Source organism: Drosophila mojavensis, unplaced genomic scaffold (genome assembly GCF_018153725.1).
Source record: "Drosophila mojavensis isolate 15081-1352.22 unplaced genomic scaffold, ASM1815372v1 contig_231, whole genome shotgun sequence".
NCBI classification, from domain to species: domain Eukaryota; kingdom Metazoa; phylum Arthropoda; class Insecta; order Diptera; family Drosophilidae; genus Drosophila; species Drosophila mojavensis.
In genome coordinates this window covers 5,269,666-5,287,172 of record NW_025318772.1, presented here as the reverse complement: position 1 = coordinate 5,287,172, position 17,507 = coordinate 5,269,666, and the positions used below count along the sequence as shown (strand labels likewise).

At 43.9% G+C, this 17,507-nt stretch overlaps 1 protein-coding gene across 5 annotated transcripts in view; it reads left to right on the top strand.

Annotated features, from left to right (window-relative positions):
- The window catches only part of LOC6575011 (band 4.1-like protein 4), a 61,639-nt gene that overhangs the window by 24,332 nt on the left and 19,800 nt on the right, over positions 1 to 17,507 (top strand). For all 5 annotated transcript variants that reach the window (XM_015167791.3, XM_015167790.3, XM_044007900.1 and 2 more), the window contains exons 2-5: positions 3,457 to 3,666; positions 14,720 to 14,824; positions 15,334 to 15,458; positions 17,335 to 17,432. In XM_015167791.3, the coding sequence (XP_015023277.1) occupies positions 3,583 to 3,666; positions 14,720 to 14,824; positions 15,334 to 15,458; positions 17,335 to 17,432 (412 nt within the window). In that variant the 5' untranslated portion in view covers positions 3,457 to 3,582. The remainder of the gene's footprint in view (positions 1 to 3,456; positions 3,667 to 14,719; positions 14,825 to 15,333; positions 15,459 to 17,334; positions 17,433 to 17,507) is intronic.

Here is a 17,507-nt window from a genome sequence, read left to right as displayed (position 1 = left end):
ATATAGGGGCATGCGGCATATTAAATTATTCCGGTAATACATGGGCAATAAAATCTGTTTTGAATTTCATTTCAGTGTAAATTCTCCGAACTTAATTAAGCCGATTTCCAATATGAAATCGTACATCATTAGCCTTTACTTATTTAGTAAATAGTCAAGCAAATAAATCCGCACAGCTCAGTTCATTTTCCAGGTCATTTGATTGAGCTCAGTTTCATAGTCAAATCATCGAGAAGCAGCCACAGCGAAATGGGGAAGAAAGCGAGAGAAAAAGGTAAATCACTGCTCGACGAAATGTGTCAGAGCGCCCCCTCAAAACTCTCGGGCTGAGACGCATTTAATCATCATTAAAGGGGAGGGGGGCGGTCTGGAAGCAATCCTTCTGCCTTTTACAGCACACGGTTCACCTTTAGCCATTTGCACTTTTCGATGCTTTCACGTTTTTCATCATCATTACCAGCAGCCTCTATGCATACAGCGGCGGCAGCAACAACCCAGACCGCCATTTGCGCCGAAAGTAATAAATAATTTCGTTTAGCTCGGCAAACAGGCCAAAAGAAACTGGAGCATGGAGAGACGCCAGCCGCACAGCCGCACAGCCACACAGCATCCTGGAGTCGTCGGATGGAAGAGCTTGGATGAATGTGTGGGCATGTGCTAAAAGTTTGTTTGCTCTGCTTTTTGGGTGTTACTTCCGCAAACATCAAATGAGGTGGGCTGCTAAACGGGCTGCTGACTGAGGGCTGGGCGCGCAGCGAGCGGTGGGCGGTGGGCGTGGCATGCATTGAAATATGACAAAATGCTGTTTGAGACATTTTCAGTTATTGATACGCCCGTCAGCAGGCAGCGAAGAAGAAAAAAGAAGTGAACGAAGTAAATAAATAAATAAAAAGAAAATGGAATGCAGCCAGGCAAAGAGTCGACCTGATGACTGTATATGTGTGTGTGTGTGTGCGCGTGTGTGTGTACTTATTAATAATAAACCCAAAATGCTAGATGGCAAAGAGCAGAGTGTGAGGCTGTAGTAAAATTCGCCTGAAATTGAAAGCAAAGTTTGGGTTCGGCTGCTGCCTGATAAATAGACAGATTTGGCAATGGGTCGATCAGGTCGCTACGGTCGCTTTAGCCGTTCTGGTTGGCCAATGCCACACACGCACTTTATCACAAATCAAGCGAACTTTTTTCTGGCTATGCCCGAAAAATCACGCCCACTCACACACACACACAGGGAGAGACACCCGCACCGTCTCCTGAATACTTTGCTCACTGGTGATAAATTTGATGGCATAAGAAATTATGAGGGTGTCGTCGCTGGCTGCTCCTGATGATGTCCTGTTGTGCATAAGGCCAGGCGTAAAGATATGACGCTATAAATATGCCAAAGCTATAAATTTTCTTACTGCCTAGTTAGGCAGGGGTGTGCAAGGGCATGCAGGGGGAATGCAGGGGGCAGGGGGCTGGGCTGTAGCCGCTCAAAAACCGATCAATGTCATATTTATCACTTGTTCTCAACTTTTGGACTTAAGCTCTGGTAGTTAGATGTGGTTAAAAGAAGTTTTATAATAAATATGAATACACACATACATACACATATTTCGATACAGTTACCAGAGGTGTTGAGAGCTTCAACTTCAATATGCTTTAAGGTATGTGTAATTTGTAAAATATTGTCAGAAAAATGCGATACACAAATGTAAATTGTATTTTCCGCTGTGTGGCTGCAAGTGCCGCGATGTGGCATGCTGCTACTTGCTGTAGTTGTTGCTGTTGTTGTTGTGGGTGTTGCACGCAGCGACTGTGTTGTGGAGTTGAACGAACTGCCGTTTGTCCGCGTTTGAATGCAATTAAAATTACATGCAGCGCCATTCATAGCGACTGTCATTCAGACAAATATGTGTATATACATATATCTATATGATGTATATCACATACATATGTATGTACATGTGTTCTTATTAAATTTAATTGAGCCATGCGGCCCGAGTCGCCATGGTCGCGTTGACAGAGTGACCAAGTTAAAGACACTTGTCTGACACATGCCACTCTAGCTGGCAGTCAGTCAGCCGACTTTCCATTAATTAGGCATAATATTTCATTAGCGTAATGAGCGCCCCCTGTGAAATGTGCCAGCTGTGCCGGCTCATATGAAGACAGCAGCAACAGCAACGGCAATGGCAAAGGCAACGGCAACGGCAACAACAAAGGCAACTATTGAAAGGCCATGCAAATCGCATAGCCGCGACTATCATCAGCAATGCCTAAGCTGCAGCTCGAAGCTCTATGCAAAACAACAGACCTCCAGCTGTATCGCTTCTCCTGCTGCTGCTGCTGCTGCTGCTGCTGCTTGGCTGCCATGTGAAATGTGTGAAATGTTAACATGACTTGCTGCCTCTTGCCACTATTCTTTCTTTTCATACGTTCGTTGTTGCCTCTTTCGCCGTTGCTTTTCATTATGCGAAACGTGCATTAATTATTTTGTAGTTGCCACAGAAACTGCCACAAACGGCTGTCAGCTGGATTTGATGCCACATCTCAATGAAACAAACCGCAAAACTCTCTAAAGGAACAGAATTCGCATGCTGGGAATTCAAATTTAATACTAACAAAAATTCTAAATGACAGCAAAAATCTGAATTTAAGTAAATATTTTTCATATTTTTGAGGAGCTATGTAAATGAAAATTTAATTAAATATTTATATGGATATTAAGTTTGTGCTTATATACGAACAAATGGCTTACTTCAGTTACTATCCCCGAAATTGTCAGGAACTTAAAGCACAAACGCAGCTGCTGGGAGACTTCCTGCTCTATGTATACTATAAGTATCTCTAATGACATAATCTGCTTTTAGGCAACAGTAAATAGATGAGGGCTTCAGAACCAACGCTCACAGAAGCGCCCTTTCTACTAATCCGCTTAAGTGACTTTTGTTGCTGTTGTTGCTGCTGTTGCTGCTGTTGCTGCTGTTGTTGTTTTTGTAACTGCTTCGTGCATATTAAACTTATCGCTGGCAACAACCGCAATTATAAAATTATAATGATAATACTCGACTGGGGAGCGGCAGCAACTGCTGACAGTTGGTTTGTCATTGCCATTCCTGTTGGTGTAGTTTGCTGATGATGTTGCCGCGATCTGCGGCACAGATAAGTGCCAACGGCTTTAATACAAGCCACGGCCAAAAAGAGTTATTAAAACACGTCTCTTGCGCCAACTGTCAGCGCCGGTTTGTTTGCCCTGACATAGCACTGCCCTGGCGATTCCTCGTCTATCTTGAAGTGTATCTCAAACTGAAACCCGTTTACAGCTGGCTAATTGCGGCATGCAGTCGACTCGAATGATAGCAAACAGATGAAAAACTATTTATTAATTATGTGCACAGTTTAATTGCCACTTTCTATGCAGCTCGCACTTACTACATCTATTTCTATTTCTCTTATCTCAATCTCCACTTGCAGCTCTTGTGACTTTCACGCGAAAATGCTGACGCTTTTCACTGACAACGCGGCGCATACGCAATTCGCCTAAACTTCAAAGAGAAAACAAAACCGAGCCGAACCGAGCAACAGAATAACGGCTGCAATATGAACTGCCTGTGTCGACCCTCGCGGATAATGTCCGTGCGCATTAATTTGCTGGATGAGACCGACTTCATACACGAGATCAAGGTAAGTTAGCCTCTCACTACACCCTTTAGTGTCAACATTAGCCACATAAGCAGCGACAAGTACATCAAATGACAGCCAACATGAATATCCTAAAACTACACGCACTTGTCACCCCAACCTCGGCTGCCTTCTCTCTCTCTGTCTCTCTCTCTCTCGCATATGGGCTGTGATTTATGTCAATTGACAAAAAGTGTTGCCTACTTTGCACGTGCCTGCCATATGCTAACCGTCATATGGCCTAACCCCCAGCCGCCCAGCCGGCAACCCTTGGCGCCCATCACTGGGCACCCTCATCAATATTTAGTGCAGAGCCAGAGTCACAGTCTGTGACTTGGCAAACATGCAAAGTGTCATCATTCACACGTCGCCTGCTGCTGCTGCCGTTGCTGCTGTTGCTGCTGTTGCTGCCACACGGACAGAGCCTGTGGTTGGCCCTTGCTTTAAAACTGCGCACGTTTGCCAAATTAAATGGGTCGTCAGCGACGACAAGAGCTGAGGGAGGAGAGAAGTGCTCCCAGCTCTGAGCTGCCTCGTCGTTGTCGCCTTTTGTCTGTCTGCGTTGCTTAGAAAATTCTGCTGATTTTGCACGCCATCTCATAGTTGGCATCATTGTGCGGACAAATCAAATAAATAGTTGTGATTTTCTCATGTGTGCATGTGTGTGTGTGTGTGTGTGCGTGTGTGTGGCCTGGTTTTGGTGTTTGATTTTAGCAGAGCTTGGCAAAAATGTTATCCGAGCGTGCAATAAAAATAAATATACATACATATTTAACTACATACATATATAAAATGCCTAAGAAATCACAGACGTTGTTCATGGCCATTGTCGACGCTGTCTTTTAATTATAAAATATTTTCTGATCAAACAAACATAAATCAGATAAAGACAAACCGAGAGCATCGTCCTCAAATTGAAACATAAAAAATAACGAAATACATAAAAGAGAATTTAGACTCATCCGATTACATTTTTTCAATATATGTATTTAGTAGGAGAAAATTAAATTCTCGAATAACTGAAGAATTCCGTTTAATTTCTTTTCATTTCATTTTGTTGGCTTAGTCAAAGATGCCTTTACACTTTATTTACTTGGCCCTGACTATCTGCTTTGTTATCTGGCAGGAGTCCCTTTGCATATCACGGGCGAGTGCATTGCACCAGCCCTGTTAAGTGGAACACAATATGACATGATAAGCATACTTATGCATATATCTTATGCAAATGCATGTCATCAAGGTTGCCTGTGGGGTCTGCGACATAATGAGCGGTGTGGCTTGAGAGGTCTGCCGGTTGATTATATGGCTCAAAGACACACACGTCTCTCTCGGCATACGGCTGAGCATACAGATAGGAACATGTATCTGCATAATCAGAGCAGTTGATCTGTAAGGCGCCCACGGCATAGTGTTCCAGTTCATTCCTGATTGATCGAGCAGGCCAATGGGACGACAGGCTAGTTAGCAATTCTCGGAACTGACTAATGACACTTGGCGTCGCGTTGAGCTGCCAAGTTGCATGTTGTGTTGCATGCTTGAAGCCTTTACGTTTTTACTGCAACTGCCAACTGCCAACTGCGGCTGCTGTGGCCGTTTCCACTGCGGCTGCAGCAGAATTGAAGCACGTAAACGTTAATAATCACAGCTCATCAACAAGACATTTATAATAATTTTACAACCACATGCACTTGGCTGCCGCCACAAGACTTAAATACCAGCCGCAACAAGCTGTAAGCCGTAGTAAGCCACCAAATCGACTGAAAACAAGCGGCTCTAAGCTACTCAATGCGTAGTTGTCTGGCTTCACCCCCTCCCCCCACCACACCATCTTTCCTGCTCTACGTCTACGTGGCTGTTGGCTAGCATAAATTGCGCATTAGACATGTGTTACGATTCAGGCGTTGTGTAGTGGGCGTGTCCCACAATTTGACAATGGCAACCTGGGCGGACAACCACAGGCAGTCGTCGCTATCGACGTCGACGTCGACATCGTTGTCGTTGTCGTTGTCGTTGTCGTTGTCGTTGTCGTTGACGTTGGCGCAGCGCGGCACACGCCTCGGGTCATTATTAATGAGTTTAAACTGGCAACAGGGACAGAAATTGCAAATAGGCGGCAGGTGGACGCGGGGCTGACAGCGGCGGTGCACACATTTGTCTCTGGCCCGCACTTGGGCAACTTATCGCATGTAATTATTGGCCGAGAGGCTCACGTAGCATGTCAGCCGCATGATTGATAAAAGGCTCGCCGACAAAATACCAAAAAATCAGCCATGAATGAAAATACTCGGCTTAAAGTGCTGCGCCGCGGCGAGATATGCAAAAGGCAGTGAACAAAATTAACTTTGATTGAGAATAGGGTAGACACAGCTAGAAGATGCTCTACAAAGTGGAGCATAAGATTTATTTATAAAATATATGAAATAAAACGAGTCGGTTTGCTTCACATATCCAAAAGTCATTCAATTTAAATGAAACTTTTTCAGCATTTTCAAGTCACATATACCCTATAGAGTGCTGCTTGCTGTTGGGTATGGAAATGCGTGTGGCCGGCTTGTTGCGAACGTAATTTTATTTACGCGTGCACTTGTCCCAGCTGTCTGTCAATGTGGCAACCACGTCGACTCTTGCCGCTGCCGCCGCGTTGTTGTCTGCGCTGCTTTTGACGGCTGCCGATGGCACTAAGCGCACGCACTTAAAGTCGCCATCGCACGACTGCAGCTGTGTTAATGAAACGACACAAAGGGGACGCAGCGAGGTGGGCAAGTGGACGGAGAGGGGCAGGGCCGACTGTTGCGGCTGGCAGTAGCTTGCGGTTGACTCGTTTTGCATTTCATTTCGACAAACTGGCAAACAGCTCCAGCCGCTTTTATCTGTGAAGCAACAACAGCCGCAAGATAGAGATACACATATCCGCGACATAAGTCAATGGAGTGCGAGTGGCGCGGCAACGTGTCGTAATCGATATTTCATTGCCATGACGAGCGGAGCGCACGTTGCGTATGATTGATTTCTGCTATGTTTGCAAGATGAGAAGGCAACAAAAATAACACACACGCACACACACACACGCACACAGATACACATCTATATAGGTGGTACATAAATGTGATAGCTACAACTTTGGCCATGATTCAAAAAACATGTCTACGAGCATCGCATAGCACAATTCATGATGGCTGTAGCAGCCGATGGAAGCGTTGTTGTTGCTGTTGTATGCAAACATTTACTATTTGGGGGTTTGGCACACCGTTTCTTGCCTCATCACTTTTAACTAATTGGAAATGTTCGATTGTTGTGTTAAAGTAGCTGAAAATATGATTAACGAATTTTCGACTACATTGTGGGAGTGAACAGAAAATATTAAAATAAAGTCTTTAAAGAGACCAACAGCCAACAGCACGAATAAGTTCTCTTACGTGTGCCTAGCAACACAGCTGAAATGAAATTTGAGCGCAAAGAATAATAGAATTAAAGCCATGACAATGGTTAAGTAATGGAGCTGCCCAGTCGCGGCGCGGCTTTAAAGCTCAGCTCCCAAAAACCTGGCAAAACTGTGACAAATGGTCTCTGACGACTTCATGCCAAGACATGCCGCTCCAGACACATACATACATACGTATATACATTTTTTTTCTAGCCGTCTAAAGCGCAGTCTGTGCGCGTTCACATTTTAGCCATTTATCATGCTTACATGCTAATGACATCTGGCCAGGGCCCAGAGGAAACAATTCGCGGCCCAAGTCGTCTAACTTCAAGTGCTCGCGCCCAGTTGCCGCTTGTTGTTGTTATATAAGGTTATATATGTACAATTATATAGCTTAACAGTTAACAGTTAAAATTGAAGCACTTTGCTCTGAGGTGAGGTGTGTGAGTGTGAGTGTGAGTGTGTGTGTGAGTGTGAGTGTCTGTGCTGTGTGGGTTTCTGTTTGGCTAGCGCTTAGTTCTGTCAATACAGGGTGCTCGCCGCATGGCCATTTCAGAATTTATGTAAATCATTCAACACACTTCAAACTGGCCACAATGACAAAGCCGAAACAGACAGAAATGATTGCTTCAAGTATTTCACGAGCAAACACTTCAGCACAAGGCAGCGCGCAGCGAGAACTGTATCTGTGTGCTTCGTCTACGTATCTGGATCCAATGTGTATGTGTGTGTGTCTGTGTATGTGTGTATTTTCGGCCACGGCATAGACTTTATGCCTCGGGGGACATTTAATTAGACTTGCTTCGTTCCGAGCGTTCACACGCCAAGCTGGCCAAATAAACCTGCAGTTTATGGCCAACATAATTAAGTTAAAAGCTTTTTTACAGCTCGGCCTGCGCGCTTTTAAATTGATAATGAAAATAAGCAAAACCCATGAAGCGTATTTAATAGCTAAATAAATGTTGCCCCTAGATGTGGCTATGCCACACCCACCCACACCTGCAACAGAGCGCAAAGACAACATTTCCTTGGTAATGTAAATGAAATCACCCGTTTTCCAATGACAGCTCATTGATTTGACCTGGCCAACGATATTGAAGAAGGGTAAAAAGCGTTGAAAAGGTGCAAAAGGTGCTTACAATGATATCGAATTGGACATTCTCTTAAATACGTTTTATCTATATTTAAATTATTAGTTATTTGATTTTACTTTCTGCTTTGACTCTTCGCTTTATTTCGCAGTGTATACAGAATGCGTTATATTGGCCATATACCCTTTTCGGCAAGTGTACGAAAGGGTGCAATTAATAAAAAAGGTTAGGCCTAAAAGTTGAACATTTTACCTTTTGGCAAAATTCAGCGAAGCATCTTTTGGGGTGTGGGGGTAATTACTTTATCTGTTGCTGAAGTTGCGCTTTGGTTGCTAATAGGATTATCTAACAGACAAAATAAAGAAGTAAAAAATAACTGAATAGCATGGCTGGCTAGCGGCTGGCTCTGGTTGGTTGTCTGGCCGACTGTCTGCCTGGTTGGCTAAAAAGCCTCGGCATGAATTCTGTGGCAGTCGCTGGGGCTTTTTACAGCTGTCAGAACCATAACTCAGTGTCATGTCGGTTTGCTGGCTACGATGCTTTGTATCTGTATACATATAGTATATATTCAGATACGAGTCTCTGCGTGGCTGGCCGCAAAGCCTTCAGACAAGACAAAAAGCAATTGTTCGATGGGGGCCCTGGCCGGCAACAGAATCGAAATAGATTTGCAAACAATTTGCAACAATTCAATCAAAAAACTTTAAACGCAAATACACAGAAATACTATGGATAGAAAGACAAACGGCCAGCATTGATGGGCGGGCAGCGGCCAAAGCGGCGGGGGCACATGACGGCCATCAGATAACTCACTCACTTGGTGGTCCGGTTGGGTCGGGCTGAGTTTGTGTTGGAGTTGGAGTTGGATTCAGAGTTGGATTCAGAGCTGGAGTTTGAGCTGCGCTAAGCTCTGTGTATGGTCTGCTCGGCAGCATGGGCTGGACCAGACGAGACCAATAAAGGCCACTTCTAGACATTTTGCGCCCTATGTCTCTGTCGGTATCTCTGTGTGCCGTCTGTTTATCCAAGCGTTTGAATGGTGCACAAGCCAACAAGTAAAACGCTAAAAAAAAAAAAAAACGAATGAAAAAATTCAAGGTAAGTCCACGCCATCCACCACGAATTTCTCTTCTTTTTTTCTCAATTCTTCGTTTGATGTGCGAGGATAAGCGCAAAATATTTGCCAACCAACCAACCAACCAACCAACCAGGCCAGCTAGCCAGCCAGTCAGTCAGCTCGCTCGGTCAAACAATGATTTCCAACATATCTGCTGTCTGCTCGCAACGTTTTGCGTGCGGAAAATGCAAGTGATGCAGGTGAGATGCAAGTCAAGGCGTTGACGGCGTCTCGACAGCAGCGGAAGCTGTAGCTCTTGCCATCCATGCCGGAAGGCAGTCGACAAGCTGAACAGTTGCATGTGCAATATTTCACAGAAGAAACAGCAAACGGGCCAGCCAGACACAAAGATCTACACACACACACACGCACACATGTGTACATTGATTACCCGCGCTGCGAATGAGCTGTGGCTGTGCTAGCTCACTGCCAAAGCCAAAAAGATGCGCAAAATGTCAACGGGGCCAACGAACAGGGACCAACTGACAACAACTGACAACTGACAACCAGCGAATGACATAGCCTAGAAAGCAAAAAGTGCCGCTATGAGAATGGACGAATGAGTGTGCTCTTAACTCATATTGCATTCGCATGGCATCGCATCGCATCGCATCGCATCGCATCGCATCGTATGGCTTGAGCTGCGACTGGAAGCTGAGCAGAGACTAAGGCCATCCGCATGCAGCATTGTCAGGCTTTGTGCCTGGCGTGGCATGTGAAATAAAACTCCCGTAAGCAGACAGCAAGCCCCTAAGATCTAGCAGCGCAAATAAAACTAGAGGACAAGTGTAGCAGAAGCTGAGTTGCTCTTATAAGAGATTATTGACAACTGGTGCACACATGTGCTCAATGTTAGACAAAGCGAAGAGTATTTTAAAATGATTGAAAAAGCATTGAAAAATACAGAAATTTTAAAATTACTTCACTGATTGAAAGAACAAAAAAAATAATAACATTGTTTAACTCTTTGAAATGTCAGAAAAATAATAAAAATACTGAAATCTAAAAAATGTTTATCAAGGTGGAAAAACAGAAAAATATTCATATTTTGTATCTCTTTAAAATTATTGAAAAAGCAAGAATACTGAAATTATTAAAAATATTTAACAGGTTGAGGTTATTGAGAAAACAATAAAAATACAAAAATTAAAATCATTTTTATTATGTTAGAATAGCAGAAAAAGAATAATGTTTCTTACCTCTTTAGTAAAACCTTAGTAGCTAATTAGTACTAGTTGATCTTAGTCCTGGCCTAAGAGCATTGCACGAATGTGACCAACTAGCTGAAGGCTTATACTATGCCCTACTTCGATAAGAGTATGCAAAATGTTGAGGCATCTCCCGACAGCGGCTACAAACCGACAAATAGTAAGCCGGGACGAACCTTGACTGAGCTGAAGGAATTACGCAAATCTCGTTTGTTGAATGTGTTTTCAGTTAGGTGAAGATGCGCCAGCATCAACGTTTCATCCTCAATTGGTATGTGCCGTGAGAGGCGGGCGGGGCGGGGCAGGAGTCGAGGCGGCATGGACATAAATCTGTTTTAAGCATTTCGGCTCCAGCTTGTTTTGTGCATAACGTTGACGATGTCGACGACTGCGACACGATGTAGCTGCCATTGCTCTGCCCCATACTCTGCTTCGGCTCTCTTCTCTGTGTCGCCGTTTTGTCTCTGACATTGCCAACGACTGCGTTGCCTCTTTTATTTATTTTTTTTTTCTATATATATTTTTTTATTTTTGCTTTTTCCCTGGCTTTGTTTGCTGGCAGCAGCTTAAAACTCATAATGCCGTTATAAACACAAACAAGTGTGTGCATGTGTGTGTGTGAGCGTGTTTGTTGTTGTTATATCGTTGTCAAAGGTCAGCGCACGTTTAAGCCAAGCAGCGCAATTAAACGCACAATGCAATCGGGGAAGACAGCAAAAGCAGCTAGGGATACACACAGCCAGATGCAGCTAGAGTGCTACAGACACAGAGATACATTCATACATTTGTAGAGGCATAATCTCAGCTTTTCGGAGCACCAGACCAAATAAGTTGCACTGAGTGGCTAATTGCGCACAAAGTTGCGCTGGATAATCCCAGCGCCTGACAGAGGAAACTATGTGTTAATTATGTTAAATTCAAAGATGTTGCACATCAGGGCCCAGATTCAGATTCAGATCCAGAGTCAGATTCAGACTCGGATTGTGATTCATTTTTCACACAATTCCCTGGTCGTGGCAATGTGGGTTAGTCACGTAGCCAAAGTTTTAGCGGCAATGGCGTTGATTAAGTTAACCAAAAGACGCTGCCGGGATTTTGTGGGCTGGGGAAGTTTCGGAAAATGTCGCCCCCGTCGTCTTTAGACGGCAGGCAGGCAGCATGAAGCGAGTGTGTGTGTGGCAAAGTGGAGACACACACGCGCATGTGGTATATTTTCTTGTATTCCACTTGCCGCTCACTAATTAAGTTGCATGGCAAAAGTTCTTTGCCGACAGCTGACAAGAAAAGCGCTTGGTAAAAATACAGACAACTTCAGTATATAGGGCATTTGGAGTGGTCGTTCAATGTGGAGCAGCGCAGCTGCTCTGGGTGTGGTAGTGGCTAAAAGTGTAAGCTCATTAAGTGGGTTTTCCGGCTGTCTATGGCGATGGCGATGGCAATGGCGATGGTGTTGGCGTTGACGTTGGATTTGCCGTCAGTCGACGCCAACAGCTACTCTAGAAACATCAAAGTAAGCATAATTTGATTAAGACATTTAAGCCAAATACCTAATCATCATTAGCATCAACATAATCATCGGGCTGGCTCATGGCTCATGGCTCATCGAAAAATCACCACTTTTGCCAGCCTTTGATGCCCTCGACTTGTATACATCATTGATTCCCAGCAAGGCGAACGTAATTTATTGAACCCGGCAACCAAGTGACTTACGGACCAAAACCAATAACCAGAGACGAGGGTGGGCTCCGCCCCCCTGCCAGCCCTCATTGCCTGTCTGGCTGCCTGCCAGACAACTTGGTCAAACCTTTTGGGACTTAAATGCACAAGTTTTTCCGGACTTGAGCCGAGTTTGTGATTAATTGCTGGCCATTGCGGCCTTTACATGTTACGTTGATTTTAAGCCATAAGTTCGTTAAAGGCTTTTAGGCATGCATGAGGCGTAGTTCATTAGAAACGAAATGAATGGTCTATATTAGTTTGAAGCTCCGCTTTCCTATTGATGAGGCTAAATAACCTTTAAGAGTCTTAAAGTGCGGATAACCCAAAATGACTTACTCTACAAATTGCTCAAGCGATTACAGATTTCTCTGAGACTTTAGTAGAGGCTAATCCCCAATGTAGTTTTAAGCATTTCAGTGACGTTTGACGCTTAAGCAATTTCTGGTGAAGCAAGCTTTTACACAATATTGCTCAAAATGTTTATATAAAGATGCAATTTCTTCAAAGTCTTTACTTTCAGTTGAAGCACTTATAAAATATCTCCATTTTCCACTGCACCACATAAAGCAGTTTGTTCTAGAAAGGTGCCAAGCTCTTATAACAGATTAAATTACACATTAAGTATTCTATTTGCGAGATAGAGTTGGCAGATTTTCGCTGTGCTGGAAACTCGGTTTCCAAGTAAACTGCAGAAAGCGATATCACGAGCTACATGAGCTTATACATTTTTAAAATGCACTTTTCTACTTATGTCCTTACGTAAAAGCACTGACAACAATGCAGCAACAAGCAACAGGCAACAGGCAACTGGCAACTGGCGACTGGCAACTGGCGACTGGCGACATGCAGCTGGCAATGGTTGCAAATTGAAAGCAAGAATAAGGACATCCATCGCACTGGTTGTAGTTGAGCATTTTACGAGTCATTGTTTAATGTGCTCGCCTGCACAATGTCCTGTTGTACACGTACTCTCGTATTTCTAATGCAATTGTACAGGACATTGCATTAGGAGTTTACCAGCTGTCAGTGTCAATGTGTCGTACGGCTCCGTCGTTCCTTCTCGTTATGCCATACAATTGACAATTAGTTTTTGTGTATTATTCACATTACATACATGACTGAGGATTACAATGCCAAGCAGCGGCAGGCGAGAGGTCAATTCCAGGTTGACCTTTTGAAGGACCGACTGCACGTGCTGTCATATACAGATTATCGCAAGGCAAGCGCATTTCCTCGCTCCTCAATTCCCAAGTGACATCTTACAATCGCTTTCAGCAGTTCATTTCTGTGGAGTTTGTTTGTCCTTTTGTTGGTCAGCAAAAGGTTTAACATAAATTCGAAAGGCGCTGCCAATGCTGTAGACTCGGCCTCGGACTGTTCACACTCGGCGACCATTAAGTTTATGACGCAACAACAATGAAACATGCCCAATACAAAAGGGATGCACGCTGAATGGCGAGCATCTCACTGGCCACCAGGGGATGTTTGGCCAAGCCAAAAATACTATAAATAAAACATGGCAGTGTTGGGCTTGCCCAAGCCAAACCCAACGCCCCTTCCCATCCCATCCCATCCCAGCCCAGCCCACGTCTGTTCCCCAAAGCAAAACAGGAAAAAAAACGCAACAAAAAATGTAGCTAGCCCGAGAAGTCAGAAAGGGTCTAGTGACGCTCTGGAGTGTCTGGTCAGCGCCAAAAATCAAACATGTTGAGCGCCAGCTGCGGCAGACAATGAAGAAGCAACCATGTGGCGTGTAGCATGTAGCATGCAGCATGTGGCATGTGGAATGTGTGTGGGTTTGTGGTTAACAATGGTGCGCCTCCTGATCCATAGTTTGGCTGTTTTGCGGTTGCAGCTGTGCCCGAGCGCCCTTGGGGAATCGACTCAATTTATTATTGGCGCTAGTCGAAAGCCAAAAAACAAAAATTGGCTTTTTAAAGCGTTTGCAGCCCTCACACGAATTAAATTAAATCAACAACAACAACAACAACAACAACGACAATGACAGCAACAGCAGCAAACAAATTTTGAAATGGGGGCCAGTCTGCGCCCCTGTCTGGACCAAGGCGTGGCATTTAGTGCACAATGCTTTTTATCTGGAAAAAAAGGCGCAATTTTCCAATTGAATAATTGTCGCCGGCAAGTTTTCACTTTTGTTGACCGGACGCAGCCAAGCAGGAAGATAGCAGCAAGCGCTGAGCGGAACAGCAGGACGACAAGATAGCAAACGGGGCAATGGCTGTGTCCATTCAATGGCTCAACAGTTTGCCAGTGTTTCAGTGTTTCAAGGCTCCAAGTGTTTGCTTTGCCATTGAATAGATTTTGCCAGCGCCTTGCTTGCCCAACGATATCTCTATCTGCACTCAGTCTCTTTCTCTGTCTCTCTCTCTCTCTCTTTCTTTCTCGCTCTTGTTATCTCTCATCATCATCTCATACCGCCTTTATCTATACTGCTGCTGCACAGCCTTTTAACAACAATTTTCTTGTCTATTTTCAGGATGATTTGCCGGGCCAAGCTCTGCTGGATGTCATTTTTGCCAGGCTCAATTTAATCGAGACTTCATACTTTGGCATTCGCTATATAGACGACGAGAATCAAACGGTAAGTGGCGGCAGGGATGGCGTCCTGCGTGCAGGATATGGCAACTGACTGGCGCATCCTGCCTCTGCTCTTACTGCTGCTCCTGCTGCTGCTGTGCAAACATATTGGTTTTTGAAATTCATTTTCGTTTTCATTGAAATTCATTGAGGCGCATTGAGGGGCGTTAAGAAAGGAAAACAAAAAGTCGAGCTCGGCCAACTCTTTGAGCCTTTGACGCAGCCGGCGAGACACCCACGCCCGCAAGCCAAATTATATAATTTCGCTTTCAGACTGTCGTGAGGCGGCAGGAAGCAGCGCAGCAAGGGGCGCGCGTTGCCTTGGCCTTTCATTGAAATTCACTTTTATGCCATTTGCCACACGCACATTAGTGCCCGCGTGTCGTCTGCAGCTTTTATGTTTGGCTATAAAAACGGGCATATGGGCTTACCTGTCGTCCCCCAGCTGACGCGCACACCTGCGCGTCGTGGGCGTTATCAATTTGAAATTTATTCTTCTATTTCGTTCTACAGCACTGGCTGGATCCAGCGTCACGCATCTCTCGCCAACTGAAACCCAAATCGGATCCCTATGACTTGTACTTCGGTGTCAAGTTCTATGCGGCCGATCCGTGCAAACTGCTCGAGGAAATAACGAGGTGAGTTCAATCAATATTAAAACAGCTCCAACTGCAAACTCAAACTGCATGAAATATGATTTCAAATACAATATTTACATTAAATGAATTCCATTAAGCGAATGCTGAAGCGTTTTTTAAGGGCAGTCGCTTTTTTTTTAAACATTAATACAATTTTTTACATTGAAATGCTTGGCATTTTATTAAATGAATTCAATTTATTAATTGCCACACACTCGCAATGCAATTCAACCAGTTGACGGGCAAAGGTCCTCGATAGAGGGCAGACAACTAATGGATGGTGAAATAATGCGAATAATGAATTTATACATAATATGCACAGCTAGCAATATAAATTGAATAAAAAATGCGTTTAACGAGCATGATACGATAGAAGATACCCTATAGGTATTTACCTGAAATGATGGAGAATATATGAAATATCCATAATTTCTATCGCTTTCGCTTTGAGATTTTAGGGCTAATTTAGGTAGATATTTAAATTTGAGTTAATATAATTTTGATGTTGATAATTATTTATCTATTTGTACGCAAATACGTTAGTAGTATACCCTCAGTTAATCATGTTGGTAATAAAAGGGTATTAAAATGGCAATCGTCATGAAATTTTGGTAGGGTAAATTGTGAAAGTTCCGAAGTATAATTGGGCAGGCAGTCAGGCAGTCAGCTTCAGCGGAGGGTGGGGGTGGTATGGAACACTCTTATGTGTACGCGAAATGTGCTTTAGCTATGCAGTTAGCTGCATCCATCAAGCATTTGGTGTGTGCAAATATTTGCGCTTAATACGACGAAACGTGGCAGCCATAATCGTCACCAAGTGGGGACGCCAACTGGATCACTGGGAAGAGCTATACGGCTGGAACAGAGACGGAGCATGCTGATGGCGATGGGACGGTGGGGCGCCAGTGGATGCCAATCGCTGGCCAAACATCATCAAAACTCTCGCGCGAACTGACTGCCAACGGTTGAGCTAATATTGGCGCATATAAATCCAGGGAAATGCAGTTAAATGCACTGAAATGAAATGCACTTATAACGCGGTGGCAGTTGGCGATTTTGCTGAATATTACTGAAGTGCAGCGAGTGGGGGAAATTTTGTTATTTTAGCTATACAAAGTCTGCGGTGCACAATAAATGCCAATTGACTTTGGCGTTGCATGCGACATGCGGCACATTGTGCTTCAAGTGCCACCGACGAGCTGGCAGCTGAAGGATAGTTGCAATGAGTTTGCTCATTTGCTATCGATGATAATAACAAGCAAGCCGTTTGATATCTATAGATGAGACCAAATTGAATTGCTCGCTAAGCAAACAATTAACTCGAGCCGGCTTCACATATGTTGTGGAAATATTCATATATACAGACCTCTTCAGCGCTCTTGTTCACGTTGTAATCAGTGAAACGCCCGAAGTGGGCATATTGGGGAGCAAATTAATTATGCAGGCTTATGTCTGACTTATTTGTTATCTCCACTGCCCCTAATATGTAGTTCAATCAAAATATACACAAATGTGATCAATTGTTTTATTTCTTTCGATGCAAGCATCTTAGAAATCTTTTAAAACGGTCAACCGCCTGAGTTTAGTTCATATAAGTTTGGCTTTCGCAGGGTATTCTCCAGTCGTCCACTTCAACTTGTTTATTTGTTAAATGATTTTGTCTTCCAATGTAAACAGTTTGTTTGGGTGTTGCGTTTTGTGTGTGTTTAGGCCAAACATCAAAGTCGTATCCAAATAATTTTATGCGGCGATTTGTTTGCCAACTTGTTAACTGCTTACAGGACAGGTTGTTGTTACTCTTGTTGTTGCTGTTGTTGTTGTTGCACTGGTTATATAGACAACTAATTAAATTTGTTCACTTTTATTTATACGACAGATATCAACTTTTCTTGCAAGTCAAACAGGATGTGCTACAGGGACGCCTGCCCGTTGCCTTTGAACTGGCCGCCGAACTGGGCGCCTTTGTGGTGCAATGTAAGTAAAGCCGCAAACGAAGCTCGAGGACATCAGCTAAATGAATTTGTTATTATCTATCTATCTATCTATCTA